This window comes from Heterocephalus glaber, unplaced genomic scaffold (assembly GCF_053883595.1).
Source record: "Heterocephalus glaber isolate CG9 unplaced genomic scaffold, H.glaber_assembly_v1.0 deba00001666, whole genome shotgun sequence".
Lineage (NCBI taxonomy): Eukaryota > Metazoa > Chordata > Mammalia > Rodentia > Bathyergidae > Heterocephalus > Heterocephalus glaber.
The window spans coordinates 11,290,443-11,308,553 of NW_028258406.1; the positions used below are offsets into that span (position 1 = coordinate 11,290,443).

The 18,111-nt window shown below is 37.4% G+C and overlaps 1 protein-coding gene and 1 long non-coding RNA gene across 6 annotated transcripts in view; one reads left to right on the forward strand and one right to left on the reverse strand.

Moving 5' to 3' along the window:
- The window catches only part of LOC147822250 (uncharacterized), a 44,585-nt gene that overhangs the window by 25,359 nt on the left and 1,115 nt on the right, over positions 1-18,111 (forward strand). The gene's annotated exons all lie outside the window — the stretch shown is intronic.
- The window catches only part of Mtrf1 (mitochondrial translation release factor 1), a 40,004-nt gene that overhangs the window by 20,602 nt on the left and 1,291 nt on the right, over positions 1-18,111 (reverse strand). For 4 of the 5 annotated variants that reach the window (XM_021257910.2, XM_087197307.1, XM_087197306.1 and 1 more), the window contains exons 2-5: positions 16,883-17,308; positions 2,773-2,864; positions 1,150-1,231; positions 854-961 (exon numbers count right to left, since the gene is read on the reverse strand). In XM_021257910.2, coding sequence (XP_021113569.2) covers positions 854-961; positions 1,150-1,231; positions 2,773-2,864; positions 16,883-17,300 — 700 coding nt within the window. In that variant the 5' untranslated portion in view covers positions 17,301-17,308. The remainder of the gene's footprint in view (positions 1-853; positions 962-1,149; positions 1,232-2,772; positions 2,865-16,882; positions 17,309-18,111) is intronic. The other variant, XM_021257912.2, reaches the window with a different exon arrangement.

Below are 18,111 nucleotides of genomic sequence, written 5' to 3' on the forward strand. Positions count from 1 at the left end.
ATACCATTGAGATACATCTCCAACCCTTTTCATTTCTTATTTTGAGACACAGTCTTGTTAAGTTGCCCAAGTGGGACTTAAAATCGCAAACCTGCTGTCTCAGCCTCCCAAGTGCTGATATTATAGGTGTGCACCACTGTGCCTAGCTCACATTTGTGGGTTTAGAGGTGTAAGGTCTTATACTGTTAATGTTTATATTGTATAAATTTTATTAGTCTAATTTCAGTGGACATTTCTGAGCATAAAGACAAATGATTACCTTTTTTATATTACCATACAAATCTAATATATCACTGGCTACTTAAATTGATAAATTTTGTGGTTGCACTACATAAATGATACAATTCTTTCAGAGTAAAAGACTTTAATATATCAGATATTCCTTCTTAGGAGGATGTGTCCCTCCTTCCTGCTCTCTCCTCAGGTAAGAACTCTGCTATAGGAAACTACTGTGATTGATAAACCTGTCACAGTGTTTAATAAATATAATACCAAATGGTTTTAATAGGGCAGCCAAGGTCAGGGGATTTAGCTCAGTGCTGCTGCTGCCTGCCTCATAGGTGCAAGGTCCTGAGTTCGATCCCAGGTACTTAAAAAAAAAAGAGAGAGAGAATAGGGCAGCCAGGCTCAATGGCAAATTCCTGTAATCCTAGCACTTGGGAGGCTGAAGCAGGAGGATTGCCATGAGTTTAAAGCCAGCCTAGGCTATACAGTGAGTTCAAGGCCAGCCTTGAAGCAAGACCTTGTTTCAAAAAGCCAACAAACAAATAAATGGAACAATATGGTTCTAATATAGATTGAGATAAAATAATTTCAGCATCTTCTATGTATAAAAATCTTCAAATATGCCTACCATAATCTGCTGGCGTATAATTTAGAAGTTCAAATTTCCAGTGCTTATAGCATGAATAATTCTGGTACATGTCAAATATTTCTCGGGTAAATTGTTGGCAGATATCACCTAAAAGACATAAAACATTCAGTCAGCACAAATTTCAAAGAAAGCCATCTTTGAATACAAGTCCCTTAGGAAATGAAGACCATTTTCCAAGAAAAACACATTTAATGGATTCTTTAAATTACAGTAAGTCAAATCAAGGTAAATGTGAGTAACTTTTAAATAAGTTACAATAAAATTTTATTACCGACCTCCAGTAGTTCTTCCAGATGTCACTTCTAAAATAACATCATTTTTGTCATATTTTTCCTTTGGCAACAGACTCTGAAAAAGCTGAAAGAGAAAAAAGAGAAACAGCTTAGATAAATAGATTTTCTTTGGTATACTATCATTACTTGAACTTAAATAAAAGGCATGTGTAGGTTTTACACTATCATTACTTGAACTTAAATCAATGGTGTGTAGATTTTCCGTGATATGTTATTGTTACTTGAACTTAAATAAAAGCCCTGAAAGCCTTTTTTAAAAATCAGTAATGAACAGAATTACAGGGTGTATCAATGAGGTTAGTCCTAAAATACTGTAAGAAGTAGAAATAATTACACTAAAATAGATCAACTCATGTTAACAATGAAGTTATTTGTCTAGATATTTTCTACAATGCTATGAGCTTATCTTAATTTTCTAAAATGCAGTTTAGATCAAAGTTCAGTGTTCTATTCAATTTTCTTCAGATTTTGCCACTTATAATTAGTTATGAACAGTAGCTTCTTTCATCTAATGAATGAAGCAAAGCTTTGAAAATTTTCATTTGAAAGAAATGAACTTTAAAGATATAATTGTGTATTTTCCTTACTGATGATGAGAGATGGTATGTTATGCCTTGCCTTTTTTAGTGGGGTTACTGTGTTTAAAGACCATGTTGAGGACTCCCAAGAAAAGGCTCAAATAGTTCTCAGCCAATAAAAGGAATTCCTAATAAAAGAATGGAATCAATTTTCCTTTTAGAAAAGGGAAGTCATTTCCTTATTACTAAAAGGTCTTTCAAATTAAACTAAAGGTACTTATATGTCATTAGTCTCCCTACTGCCAATTTCTGAAATACTCCATCTGTTAAAAATGATACAGTCTGTGGAAGAGAATATTAGATTAAGAGTCAGATATCTTACTTTTGCCTTTGATTAACCTGTGATACTGAATACCTATACTTCACCCCTCTATCCCTTCAAAAAGCCCCCTTCCAGAATTCCCAGTGTAGAATTTGAAGGCAGGGTGATGGCAAATACAACAGAAGGACATATGGTACGTGGTACTATGTTCTTCACTGTCATAGACAAAACATCCACTGAGCTAGAAGGAAGAGACCACTATTGAAGCAAAAATTTCTGCTTACCTGGGAAATATCAGCTGGTACTAACAGTATCATGGACACTGAGAAACCCCAGTATGCCAAAGCCTTACTAGACCTAGTTAAGAACTTGTGTTAACTGTCTCTACACCCCTGGGTTCATTCCATTCTATCCAAAGTGAGAATTTTCAATCCTTAATTAACACAATCACCATGAACCTATCTCATCCCTCCTACCACTGAAAAATTCCAGACTCTTCCCTATGTTAACTAAAGCTCTTTCTTTACCTTGCCTGGCAAGGTAAAAGATTCAGCTTTGAAATTTTTTTTGCTCTGGGAGTCTGTTTTATTCATTTGTATTACAAGCTCTTTAACCTGTAGCAGATCTTTAATCTGTAGCAGATTACTGCACAAACCGCACTAATTACTTATCATAAGAGAGCACTTCTAAGCCAGTGTATAGTCTAGCAGGAAGAATATTCCTTCATATTAGCACTACTGGGATTAGTCTACTTCTAAAACGTACCTCACTGTACAGAGTGGTGATTTTTTGATCAATGGTTTGCCTTTCTTCTAATGCAAGTTCTTGTAACTGCTTTTCATCTCGTTTATTTAGACCTAAAAACCAGCAACAGGAATAATGGCAGTTTTTAATTATTTACAGGGAAAGTCTTAAATAGCCACTTCATCTTTACCCAGTAAGTTTTATTTTAGTTTGAAAAGCCAGGGATAATACAAAACCAATTAGAATATTTGAAGAATGTCACTTAACAAGTATTTGCTAAGTATGTGCAAACAACTCAGTGTGAAAAGCAACAATTACCTTGCTTCCTCCCACTGATATTTGATTGTCTGTAAGTAATTATAGAAATAGTGATTAACCACATAGTTTTTAAAAAGAACTGGAAAGTTAGATATGAACCAAATAAGGTAAGTTTTAGAGCAAAGTGGGATGAACACTTCCTGTTTGAAGATAGAGCCAGTAAGTACCCTGTGATGTGGGTCCAACATCATTAGAACCTCTATTTGCTCAAAAACAGTCAGGAAAAAACAATTCATGAAATCTCTTGATACATTTATATCTAACGTATTTTTTAAACACTATGTGGGTCAAACAAAATACATTTTTTTGTAACTTGTACTTCATGGAAACAATGGTCCTTTTCACCTCTCTTTTTTTAAAAAAAACAAGGTCTTGCTGTGTAGTTCTTCAGGCTGGCCTTGAACCCACTATGCAGCCCAGGCTGGCCTTGAACTTGTGGCAATCCTCTTGCCTTAGCCTCCTGAGTGCTGAGCGTGTGTCACCATGCCTGGTTCATCTTTTCAAAAGCAGAAAATTAAATCATGGAATTCTAGAAGAATAAGATAATGATACAGTGGCCAAATATGGTGATCTTTGACTCCTCTGCTTTAGACGACTAGTATTATGTCAGTGATAACGGCTGCAAATTGAGGTAGAAATTTTTGATTCTTAGTAATTATATGGAAGAGAACAGAAATGAATAATAGTTACAAGGGAAAGAAGATGCTTTATAAAATTTTTCTGTTGTCAGGGAAGTCATTAAAGTCTGGGGGGATTCTGTGCCTCACTCATGCTTTTAATATAGTATTTACCACTGACTATGTGTTAGAGACTCTTCTAGTTGCCGAGAACACAATGATTAATAAAACATGGTTCCAGGCCCCACGAGGCTTAGTAAGATGGACACATACACATAATTACAACACATGGAAAGGGCAGTGCCAGTGAGTTAAGGGGCACAAATGAGGGGCCCTATCTCAGACTTTAGAACTTCAGGCGTGGTTCCTAAGATGTCATCTAAACTAACTGTAACTAAGGATCATCTGCTGCAGAATTGTTTTTTTTTTTTGGTACCAGGGATTGAACTCGGGACATTGCACTTGTGAGGCAGGAGCCAGAACCACTAAGCTAAATCCCCGGCCCTAATAATAATTTTTCTGAATGGCCACTTGTTCTTTTTTTTTTTTTGGTACCGGGTATCAAACTCGGGACCTTGTGCTTGCAAGGCAGGCGCTGGAACCACTGAGCTAAATCCCTGGCCCTGCAGAATTGTAATATCACTACTGGTACCACATTGTGCATATATGCCACAAATGGAAACAGGCTGATATTACTACACAGATAATTCCTAGTTCAATGGTATTAGAAAAACCTTCTCTTTTACTTGGAGTTATTTTTGTGGCCTCTTATTATTTGCTATAGAATCCAATTTAGTTCCATTTTATTATACAAACAAAGATCTGAAAGCTTATTATATCCTATGTTTGGTGCTGCAGGAGATATAAAAATGAGTGAGACTCAGACTTCTTGTCTTTGAGGAACAGACAATGGGGTTAGGGAGTGAGGTTAAGACAATTACCCAAAGGATTGTAACACAAAACACGGAAAAGTAACTATTCTTGTTTTGAGAAAGAGACTGAAGCCAAAGTATGATATCTAAGGCAAATTTTGTAAGGGTACTGACTTTTAACAAGGTGAAACTGGTGAATAAAGGCTCAGATGGGGAAAGCATGGATATGTTCAGGGAAGGGAAAATTGTCTATTTTGACTAGAAGGCAGAACATGCAAAAAGAATGTACTATTCAAAGAGGTTAGAGTCATTCAGCAGAGTTTTTTAACGTCAAACACAGAAATCTCTATAGGCAATGGGAGCTACCAAAAATTTTTGAGGTAAGTAATATGATCATGACTGTACCTGACCTAAAACAGGTTTGGTGGCACTTGCCTATAGTCCAGCACTTGGGAGGCTGAGGCAGGAGGATCACCACAAGTTCAAAGCCCGCCTGGGCTACATAGTGAGTTGAAGGCCAGCCCGAACTACACAGCAAGACCGTGACTCAACAAATGAAACAAATAAGCAAACAAAAAAAGACCAAACTAGAAAGCCTGAAGGTGAGACTAGAAGTTAGGAACTAATTGTAATTATCTAGGTCAGAGATGCAATAAAGATATAAATTAGTGGGGTGCCTCTCTTCAGGGCCCACAATATATATATATATGGATATATATATATGGATATATATATGGATATATATGATATATATATGGATATATATATGATATATATATGGATATATATATGGATATATATATATATATATATATATATATATATTTGGTACTGGGAATCGAACTCAGGACCTTGTGCTTGCAAGGCAAACACGGCACCACTGAGCTAAATCCCCAGCCCCTGTGTATTTTCAATTCTCCCTAATAAACTTCTTTATCCCTCTCACTGACATGTTTTGAAAATTATTTTTCTGTGTCAGAAGTCAGTGAACCTATAACCTGTCCCAAGGGGGAGGTTAGTCCTTGTTCTCCATTTCCACTTTGAGGAACCTCTTTAGACTCTGTATGGTGACATTCCCTTTGGCAAGCTATCTCCAGGAGGTAAAGAGGCATCAGCACTATAACTAAAATATGACTTCTAGGGCCGGGGGTTTGGCTCAGTGGTGCTGCTGCCTGACTCAGGACAGGGTCCTGAGTTTGATCTCTGGTACCAAAAAAAACAGTATGACTTCTAACAGACAACATTAACAGTATGTTAAAAGGATAGGCCATCACCTACAGAACAGACAGAATGTAACAGACTCCTAATACTTACCATGATAAATAAAAGGAAATATCAAAACATAATAGTTCTTCAAACAGCAAGAACCCTATATTCCTATGGCTTCTTTACATCAGTCAGGATGAGGCTTTCAATCCCTGGCTGGGCAGGATCAATGTCTCTCCTCAGCCTGAGGTAGCTATAAGAATATGGTCCTTCAGTCCTTCTGTATCCCTAAAGAATAAGGGCTGGACAACGCGACTAGCCAGCTCAAGGTGAGGACCCATGCAGCATGAAGCCGCTCCGTCCCGGGCTCCACCCACTGTGACCAGAAGGTGCAGGGTGAGGACCCTGGAGCGGCTTGGAGCCCTGCTCTGTGCCTGCTCTCCACACAATGCCACCAGCTTAGCCACGTGGGCACCTGCAGGGCCCTGTCCCCTGTCCCAGCCTCCTAGCTCTGCCGCTACCTAGTTGCACACTACAGAGGCACAGGGGGTCACAAAGACCATTGTCCTGTGCTCCACAAGATAGAGCAGAAGTGTGCAACAGAAAGAGGGCCTCTCTCAGGCTCCTCGATGAAAACCGAAGCCCACTGGAAAAGTGAAGAGAATCTCTGCAATAAAGCCACACCAGATCACCAAACTTGGCAAGTTGGAGGGATCATCACCTCCCATCGGAACCTGGACTATCTTCAAGGTAAGGGCAGCTGGAACCTGCAGTAGAACCTTGCAAAGTTCAACCCTGCAGGAGGACAGGGAGCTCAACTTGGGACTTGGAGCCAGAAATCTGCCTGAATCTCATAGGTCTGCTAATGGCTTGCAGAGACTCATTGACTCAGGTCTGCACATGGCTGCATATGTTGTCTATTGTGACAGCAGAGACACACTCTGAAGGAGGCCCTTCATTTTTTTTGTTATTTACAAAAAAATTTTTTTCTCTTATTTTTAATTCTTAATTTTTTCTACTCTTTTCAAATTTTTCTTTATCTCTTTTCTTTTTCTCTTTCTCTCTGTCTTGCTCTCGTTCTCTCACTGTCCCACATTGTTCTTCATCTCCCTTTTTGTTCCTTTCTAGACCTAATTTGGATTTTTCCTTTATTTTTCTTTTCTTCTCTTTTTCCTTCTCTCGATTATCATTAGTTTTAAAGGAAAGTAAGTATAATATCTAGCCTACCCTATTAGGTAGTTCTGTCTACTTCTTTGTTCTTTCATTCTTCCTTTTCCTCTTGCCTTCAATAGTTTCTTAGAGTTTGCGTGATCTTCCTGTGTCTTCTGGCCTCACTGCTACCCTTTCCTGATCCTTCTACCTATTTGTCCCTCCCTCCCCAACTCCTTCTAACTCCACATCCTGAAGGGTAAAGTTGCTATATTGAAGAGTTTATTCACTATAAACACATGTTGGGTTGGTCCTCGATTTTGATTTAATTCACACAGTTAAAGGTGATAGATTAATAACTACCACAAATTGTCATTTTTCTAAGCTGTGCTTGATGCTATGGTGTTGCTGACTGTATTATTTGGGCTAAGATGTTGTGAGTGCCTTCCTCATATAATGAAAATGAGATAGTCTCAGAGTCATTAGAGACTCAAAACCTAAAGACCAGCTATATCTGGAGACACCTCTGAAAAGCAATCATTCCACAAGGGTTCTAAACACAAGCAACAAAGATACTTACAATAAGCAATTCTGAAGTATCAACACAGGAATTAAACCAAGGACAGTACCAAAAAAAAAAAAAAAAAGAGAAGACACTTAAGCAAGACACAAACTCAGGCTTCCACCCCACAAACGACTAATCCTGGGGAAAATGAGGTGGAAAAATATGATAATCAATGACCTGGACACCCTGAACTGATAGCACAGGAAGTAACAAAACAGATGAATGAGGCTGTAGAAAAACTCAAAATAGAAACAATTTCCCAGATAACTACAGAGATGGTGATCAGAGTGAAAGACATGATTAGAGGCTCTAGAAGAGAAACAGATGAAAAAGTAGATGAACTCAGAACCATGCTGGAAGCCATGAATGCCCTGCATAAGAAAGAAATGGAAACCATGATCACCCAACATAAGAAAGAAATGGAATCCATGAAAAAGATTCAAGCAGATATCCAGGGGATTAAAAACTCCATTGAAAGCATTCACAGTAGATTAAGGGAATGTGAAGATAAGAGTGTCAGATATAGAAGACAGGATTGCAGTTAGTGACCATGAAAACAGAGATTTCTTAAAAATAGTAAGGGACCACAAGAAATCAATCCAGCAGCTGCTAGATGATGCAAAGAAGAATAACATAAGACTGAAAGGAGTCCACGAAAAAACAGGAGAAAGTACAATTGACATAAAAAACTGTTCACAGAAGTAACAGTAGAAAACTTCCCGGACAGAAGTAGAGAATTGGACATACAGATAAGTGAGGCATATAGAACTCCAACTAGCCATGATCAAAAAAAAAATCTACACCTAGGCATATAATAGTCAAGATCCCAGAAACCCAACAGAAGAACAAAATCCTACAAGCAGTTAGAGAAAAGAAACAAATCACCTACAAAGGAAAGCCCATCAGAATCATAGCAGACTTCTCAACACAAACCCTCAAGTCAAGGAGAGCCTGGAGTGAAATATTTAAAGCCCTAAAACAAAATAACTTCCAACCTAGATTGTTGTATCCTGCAAAATTATCTTTCAAAATCGATGGGGAAATTAGACCCTTCCAGGACAAAGAACACCTGAGAAATTTCATGCACACTAAACCAGCATTCCAGACAATTCTAACCAATATCCTAGAAAAAGACAAGGAAGGACACAACTCCATGAGGCCCAACAGAGGGAAGCCACCAAGCAAGGGTAGAAACTAAAGGGAAAGGGGGAAAAATAAAAAATAAAAAGAGCCAACAACAGCAAAACATCATGACAAGGACAAGTCAATTATCTATCAATTATAACCATCAATGTTAATGGCCTCAATTCACCAATCAAAAGAAATAGACTGGCAGAATGGATTAAGAAGCAAAATCCAACAATATGCTGTATACAAGAAACACACCTACCTCAAAAAGAAATTCAAAGACTAGGAAATTCAAGTAAAAGGATGGAAAACAGTTCTCCATGTGACTGGAACCCAGAAAAAAGCAGGGGTAACAATCTTATTTGCAGACAAAGTAGATTTCAAACCAAAACTAATTAAGAGAGACAAAGGTGGTCACTACATCCTTGTGAAGGGAACAATCCAAGAGGAAGAGATGACAGTCATAAATATATATGCACTGGGCCGGGGATTTAGCTCAGTGGTTTTGCTGCCTGCTGCACAAGCGCAAGGACCCAAGTTCGATCCCTGGTACCAAAAAAAAAAAAAAGCAATAAATATATATGCACCAAATACGAATGCCCCCAACTATACAAAACAAATATTAATGGGCATGAAAAACCAAATAAGCACTAATACAATTGTAGTGGGGGACCTCAATACCCCACTATCACAAATAGACAGATCATCTAGACAAAAAGTCAACAATGAAATTCTAGAACTGAACCAAGCTATTGAACAAATGGACTTAATAGATGTTTACAGTGTTCCACCCCACAAAATCAGAACACACATTCTTTTAGGCTGCACATGGGTCATTCTCCAAAATAGACCACATTCTAGCTCATAAGACATGTTGAAGTAAATGTAAAAGAACTGAAGTTACTCCTTGTATATTATCAGACCATAGTGCAATAAAATTGGAGATCAATAGCATAAGAAAACACAAAAGCCACACAAACACATGGAAATTGAATAACACTCTCCTGAACAACCAATGGGTCACAGAGAAAATTAAAGAAGAAATTAGACAGTTTCTACAAGTAAATGATAATGCCAGTACAACATACAGAAATTTATGGGACACAAAGCTATTATATGAGGGAAATTCACAGCAGTAAATGTCCATATTAGGAAAACAGAGAGAGCTCAAATAAACAACCTAATGCTGAACCTCAAGTTCCTAGAAAAAGAAGAGCATGATAAACCCAAAGCTCTCACAAGAGAGGAAATTATAAAGACCAGAGCAGAAATCAATGCAATGGAGACTAAAAGAACGATACAAAAAAATCAATGAATCAAAGGGTTGGTGTTTTGAAAGAATAAATACAATCGATAAACCTTTAGCCAACCTTATCAAAAAAAGGAAAGAAAAATCTCAAATCCATGCAATTAAGAACAAAAAAGGTGAAGTCACAATAGATCCAGCAGAAATCCAGAGGATCATCAACACCTACTTCGAGGACTTGTACTCTAATAAAATGGAAAACACAAAAGAAATGGACAGATTCCAAGACATATGAATTGCCAAAGTTTAATGAAGAAGATATAGAAATTCTAAACACACCAATTGCAATGAATGAAATTTAAAATGTAATTAAAAATTTACCAACAAAGAAAACCCAGGTCCTGATGGCTTCACTGCTGAATTCTGCAAGGCATTTAAAGAAGAACTACTGCCACTACTGTTTAAACGCTTCAATGAAATTGAAAGGAAAGCAATACTCTGGAGTTCATTCCTGGAAGCAAGTGTTACTTTGATTCCAAAACCAGCGAAAGACCCAACCAGGCCAATCTCTCTAATGAACATAGATGCAAAAATCCTTAATAATATACTGGCAAATAGAATGCAAAAGATCATCAAGAAGATGATACACCCAGACCAAGTGGGATTCATCCCAGGGATGCAGGGATGGTTCAATATATGCAAATCAATCAGTGTAATACACTATATCAAAAGACAAAAACCATATGATCATCTCAATAGATGCAGAAAAAGCATTTGACAAAATCCAAGACACATTTATGATAAAAACCCTACAAAAAATTAGAATAAACAGTCTTTATCTCAACCTGATTAAGGCTATCTATGAAAACCCAACAGCCAAGATCATACTGAATGGTTAAAAACTGAAAACTTTCACGCTAAAATCAGGAACAAGACAAGGATGTCCACTATCACCACTCGTGTTCAATATAGTTTTGGAAACAGCCACAGCAATTAGACAAGAGAGAGAAATAAAAGGAATAAAGATAGGAAATGAAGAAGTCAAATTGTCATTATTTGCAGATGACATGATACTCTATATAGAAGACCCCAAGAATTCCACCAAGTCTTCTAGACTTAATAACCAAATTCAGTAAAGTAGCTGGATACAAGGTCAACACACAAAAATCAATGGCTTTCCTCTACATGAAAAACAGACTCACTGAGAAAGAATTAGGGCAAACAATTACTTTCACAATAGCATCCAAAAAACTGAAATACCTAGGAATCAACTTAACAAAAGAAACCAAAGACCTCCTCTCTGAAAACTATAGCACTCTCAAAAGAGAGACTGGAGACAATCAGAAAATGGAAAGACATCCCTCGCTCCTGGGTAGGAAGAATCCACATAATGAAAATGTCTATACTTCCATAATTGCTATATAGATTCAATGCAATTCCAACTGAAATTCCAGCAACATACTTCATGGACCTTGAGAAAACAATCCAAAAATTTATTTGGAACCAGAAGAGACCTAGAATAGCAAAAGCAATTCCAGGTAACAGAGATATGGCAGGGGGTATCACAACCCCCAACTTGAATCTATACTACAAAGCTACTGTGATAAAAACAGCATGGTACTGGCAAAGAAACAGACCTGAGGACCAGTGGAACAGATTAGAAGATGCAGAAACAACTCCAGACATACTCAGCCACCTCATCTTTGACAAAGGAGCCAAACACCCTCAGTGGTAGAAAATAGCCTCTTTAATAATGGTGCTGGAAAAACTGGATTTCACCTTGCCAAAGATTAAAACTAGACCTATATCTTTCACCATGCACTAAACTAAGATCGAAGTGGATTAAAGATCTACATATTAAAACAGAAACACTAAACTTGCCGGAAGATAAATTAGGCAGAACTCTTGAAGACATTGGCATAGTAAAAGACTTTATGAACAAAACCTCATTTGCCCCGTGAACTAGCACAAACAATCAACAAGTGGGATCTCATCTTATTACAAAGCTTCTGCACTGCAAGAGAAACCATCAAGAGTGCAAAGATACAACCCACAATGTGGGAAAAAATTTTCACCTGCTGTACCTTAGAAAAAAAGTCTACTATCTAGAATCTATAAAGAAATTTTAAAAATCAGACCTCCCAAATTTAAAGGCCCAATCCAAAAATGGGCATCTGAAATGAACAGACGTTTCTCAGACAAAGTAGTAGAAATAGCAAATAAACATATGAAAAAATGTTCAACATCACTGGTCATCCAAGAGATGCAAATGAAAACAACACTGAGATTCCACCTCACCCCCAAAAGAATGGCTGCTATCATGAAATCAACCAATAACAAAGCTGGCGGGGTTGTGGGGAAAGAGGAACCCTGCTCCACTGCTGGTGAGAGTGTAGATTGGTGCAACCACTGTGGAAATCAGTATGGAGATACCTCACAGAACTAAGACTAGAAGTCCCATTTGACCCAGTTATTCCCCTGCTAGCTATCTTCCCCAAAGAATTAAAAGAATCATACCACAATGATATATGTGCACCCATGTTCATAGCAGCACAGTTTTGTAATAGCTAAAGCTTGGAAACAACCTAAGTGCCCATCAACTGGAAACTAGATGAAGATGTGGTTTTTTAATAAAATGGAGTTCTACTCAGCCATAAAGAATGAGAAACTAGAGACATTTATAGCTAAATGGATGCATATTGAGGACATACTCTTAAGTGAAATAAATAGGACACACGTGTAAATACCGAATAGTTTCTCTAGTGTGAGAAACTGAAAGTGCAAGTAGGAATTAAAAGGATTACAATGAATAATTGATAATTTGAAATAGGAAGAAAAGTTCCAAAAGGGTAGGGGAAGAGGGAGGGGAAGGGGAAAGGTAAGAAGGGAAAGGAAAAATTATGAGAAAAGGAAAAAATGGAAACAAAGTCTTTGTAAATACGGAAGGGTGGAGGGGGTGAAGGGTGCACAGGTACTGGGGAAAAATTAAGAACCAAGATATATCATGTACAGGTGCAAGCACCCAATGATAAATGTAAACATGTTGTATACCTAAAATGTACCAATCAAATAATTTATGCAAAAAAAGAATAAGGGATGGGAGGGGGTGGTAAATCGAAAAAATAAAGATAAGTAGAAAAGGAGTCAAAGAAAAATCTTAATTTAAAATCTGTTCTTATAAGAAGACTGCAACTTTACGACACAATCAAAGTTACCCAAGGTTATCCATGTCTATACACCCTAGGCTTGTTTATAGTTCTTTTCTTCCAGACACACCACATCTAAAATTCCTTAAAGATACTTTAAGTCCAAAATTAGTTTAGTTCATGAGATAAAAGCAGAAAACTGACCTTAAAATAGAAAAACAGATTCAAAGGTTTCAAAGAATGTTGTTAGGTGGGGCTGGGGATTTAGCTCAGTGGTTTGGGCGCCTGCCTTGCAAGCACAAGGTCCTGAGTTCGATCCCCCATACCAAAAAAAAAAAGAATGTTGTTAGGCAAAGTATCTTAGATTTCCTATCCTAAAACAAAACAAACAAAAAACAGTAGAACCTGTAATCCCAGCACTCAGGATGCTGCGGGAGGATCTCCACGAGTTCAAGACCAGCCTAGACTATATAATGAGTTAAAGGCCAGTCTGAACCACATATCGAGACCCTGTCTCAAAAAACAACAACAATAACAAAACAGAAACCAAAAAAACCCCAGTAGACTGCTCTCCCCCGTAAACTAAGATGAAATTTCCTATAAATTCACAAATTCCACAAGTTTCCACCCCCCGCAAAAAAATTCTCAGCTCCAGATTATAATGTGCTTTTCTGAAAGCCCACACTGTTTTCTTTGAGTGTGTACTTTCAATTCTGCCTAATAGGCCTCTTTATGGCTCTCAAAAAAATAGTGGAAAGAGTAGAAGGGAACCCATGCAAGATAAGACTATGGAGGTAGACCTCCTAGACTTTGAATCATCATGCAGTGGATAAAAGCAGAGACTCTAGACTCTCATTGCTTGGTTCAAATCCTTGCTCGTCCTACAGGAGAAACTTGTGGTGCCACCAACAGAAAATAGGAACAGGTAAGGCTTTGGACATCCAGGACTTTACAGGTATATGAGTGACTCAGCCTTGACATCACTTAACACTTCTAGGGTTTAATAAAACAGAATGGAACACAGAATAAAGTATAGAAACTAAAAGTCAATAGCAAAATCTGTATGTTAAATCCTGGTTTAGTGTACAATATTTGTCTCTCAATTTCTGTATATTTTGAAGATATCTGTAGTGTATGTGCTGCTGAAGCGAGCACATTTTGGAGATATTTTTAAGAGAAAAAATGTTAAAGCAATACTAAATTAAGAAATAACTGAAATCAGGGCCGGGCATTTAGCTCAGTGGTTCTGCCGCCTGCCTTGCACGTGCAAGGTCTCGAGTTCGATCCCCGGTAAGCCGCCCCCCAAAAAGAAATAACTGAAATTAAAAATTACAATAAAATACCTCATTAAAAATGATTCAATCTCCGGTACCAAAAATAAAAAAAATAATAAATGAACACACCATATACAAAGCACTTCAAGGTGAGGACTAAAAACACAAAATCCCTGTAAGAAAAGTAAGTATAAACCTTTAGTGATCTTTGCTATAAACCAAAAGCCAGAAACCTGTGGATCCAAGAACCTACTTAGCAGGGGACTGAAGACCCCTCACAATATATTAGGCTGTGACATTGTCACTCTATACTATAAACTACAAAAATATTACACATTCTCCCCTTTTCTTAGCTCAGCTCATACTGTTCCATGTGGAATGTCCTTCATTGTTTTTCTAACACACAAAATCATTCTTCAAAGTCTATTCCAACTATCTTCCTTCTCTGAGCCACTTCAATGCTTTTCTAATATTGTATATCTGGGATTTGTCTCATTGCTTTTCACTTATATATGGTATGTCTCCCAAATTAGATGGTGAGGTCGTGACTCATCTTTTTAGCCTTGTTTCCTACACAGTGCCTGGTACATAGTAAGTCCTCTGTGAATGCTGGATGAATAATTAAATTAATGACTGAGCTAACCGTACCAAATTCTTAGAATAAGTCACTTGAATTAGACCTCTAATTGATATCTAAACTGCCTTACTGTATTTTACTGTATTTTAGTTCCATTTTGAAATCCTACAGTGGCAATATATATATATATTTATTTATATATATATAAATAAATATATATATTTAAATATACGTGTGTATATATATATATATATATATTTTTTTTTTTGCATAGTACTAAGGATTGTACCCATGGGCAGTCTACTACCTAGCTATATCCCAGGAGCCCTTTTTATTTTTTGAGAGAGGATCTTGCTAAGTTGTTTAGGCAGGATAGGATTCAAACTTGTGATCCTCATGCCTCAACCTCCCTCATTGCTGGGATTACAGGTGTCTACCACCATGCTTGGCCAGATATTCATATTTTGGAGACTATAGATCTGAAAATTATTGAATACCTGCTTGGTAGTGTGTAAATTTCTGAAAAATGAGGCCCTTATTTGAGTGTAGATGCTTTGTTCAAGGCTTAAAACAATAACAATAGGGCCGGGGATTTAGCTCAGTGGTGCTGCTGCCCGCCTGCCTCGCAAGCTCAAGGTTCCGAGTTTGATCCCCGGTACAAAAAACAAAACAAAAACAATAACACTAGTTATTGTTTAGTAATAACACTTAAAACAATAACAATAGTAAAAACACTTAGGCTTATTATTTGACAAGCCTAAACTAAAATAATTCTATGGATTCTAAGAAATCTGTCAACTGTCCTAGAAAATACTTCAAGCCATTAAACACAAATTCCAAAGGCTGGGCATGTAGCTCAGTGGTAGAGTACTTTCCTAGCATGTAAAAAAGCCTTTTTCCAATCTCCGGAACTGAAAAGAAAAAAAGTTTAAAAAAAATACAAATTCCAAATAGTCTAAAACTAAAATTAAAGTAAGTATTAAAGAATAACTTTAGGGGCTAGGGATTTAGCTCAGTGGTTTCGCTGCCTGCTGCGCAAGCACAAGGACCTGAGTTCGATCCCCGGTACCAAAAAAAAAAAAAAGAATAACTTTAAAAAAAAAAGAATAACTTTAAGATCTACCACCTGAGCTTCTACCATGTGATACCATCTGCTGTGAAGCCCTCAACAGAGCCAAGCAGATAGGTGCCATGTTCATGGTCCCCCAAAATTGTGAGCTACATAAACCTCTTTTATTTTTACTTTTCATTTCTTTTGGTACCAGGGATCAAACTCAGGACCTTGCGCTTGCAAGGCAGATGCAGTCCCACTGAGTTAAATTCTCAGCCCTAAACCTCTTTCAGTATAAAACTTCACTTGTGCCTCCTCTAATGTGAAATCTCATCTAGAAGACTTCCATTCACTCCCTTGAAACTTTGTGCCTTCCTATGTAATATAGGACTCAACTCATGTCAAATAATACTTAAATATACTCTCTCTCTCACTTGGCTACAAGCCCTGTGATGAGAACTATATTTCTGTATTCCTGGTATCTAGTACAGTGCTCAGTATAGATCTGCTCAATAAATTAAGGCTTCTGAAAGGTCAATATCAAATCCTCCAAAGCCTATGAACTTTTTGGCAAGTGCTATGAGGAGCCTGGTCTCTTGAGTAGTTGATCTTTAGTAGCTGAAATATGTTAAATACCCTCAGTATAATAGTCCCGTTCTTGTTAAGTGTTGAGGCTATTACTTATAGGCATTTTATCTATTTGTTTCTTTTTTGTAAGAGTCTTTTTTGGTACCGGGGATCAAACTCAGGACCTTGGGCTTGTGAGGCTGGCGGCGGCACCACTGAGCTAAATCCCCGGCCCTCACTTATAGGTGTTTTAAAAGACAGAGTTCAATAAAGCTTTGGGCTGGGGATTTAGCTCAGTGGTTCTGCTGTGTGCCTCAAAAGCGCAAGGACTCGAGTTCTAACCCTGGTACCAAATAAAGAAATAAAGAAAGAAAGAAAGCTTTAATTTAGAAAGTCACACAGATCTTTTACCTACTTTTGCACATTGATTCTAATTCTTCTATTGCTTGTTCAGCTTCCTGAATTTCTTGATAAATGGCTGCAAGTGGTGCCAATTCAGCACGCCTTCGGGTCATGGACCTTCGGTCTGCTTCATTCACAGGGATGTCCTGCAGACACCGACCAAGTGTTTGGTACTCCTTATTTAGGTCTTCCATATATTTCTGAAATGCTTTATGCTTCCAGATCATACTGGTATCTTGATAACAATATCTCCTGGACCAATTCTTATTTAAAAGACAACAGAGAATGTGATTCCTATTTTGTCCAAGAACCCACAGCCTTGTTTTAAGATGCAGCTGTCTAAATTGATGAGAACGGACATAGATGCGACACCGGGGATAAGCATTCAGGGATGAATGTCTAAAAAGCCAAACACAAAGGTGGCGATTCATTTCAGCATCTGAAATATAACAAACACAATCTGAAAAAAATTGACTTTAAAGATATATGGTATAGGGCCGGGGATTTAGCTCAGTGGTTTTGCCGCCTGCTGCACAAGCGCAAGGACCCAAGTTCAATGCCTGGTACCAAAAAAAAAAAAAAAAAAAAGATATATAGTACAATAAAGCTAGAAGCTTCAAAAAAAGCTTGTTTGGTTCACTACAACAGCCAGCTCCAAATAGTCCCAAAATTCAATAATCCACAGAATTTTTCAAACTTCTGAAAAATAATATATTAAAATAAATTAAAATAGCATGTAAAATATATAATTAACAAAAGAATAAGAGAATAATTTAAAAATATATTAATGGAATGAGTTAAATCTGCTATTTTCTGGAAAGTATCCAGAATCTAGAATTAAGTGTACAAATATTTGAAAGGTATAAATCATGCAGACTTTAGGTGGTTTACAACTGTACATTTCTAAAGTCTGAAGGAAATATTGACAATTATCTTCTCTAATTCTTTTATTTTAGGTATCTAGACATTCAGGGAGGTCACATAATTTAAGACTATTCATCACTGGAGAGAGGCAGAGTTGGCATTAGGATGCAGGTTGCCTATTCTAAGATCAGTGCTTTTCATTCTTTTTTTTTTTTTGATACCAGGGATCGAACTCGGGCCCTTGCGCTTGCAAGGCAGGCGATGGAACCACTGAGCTAAATCCCTGGCCCGAGTGCTTTTCATTCTTAATTCTGCAAAAATCCTTTCAAAGATTCTTCTAAGATCCCAAAAGAAGAAAACTTCCAATACTAACAGGAC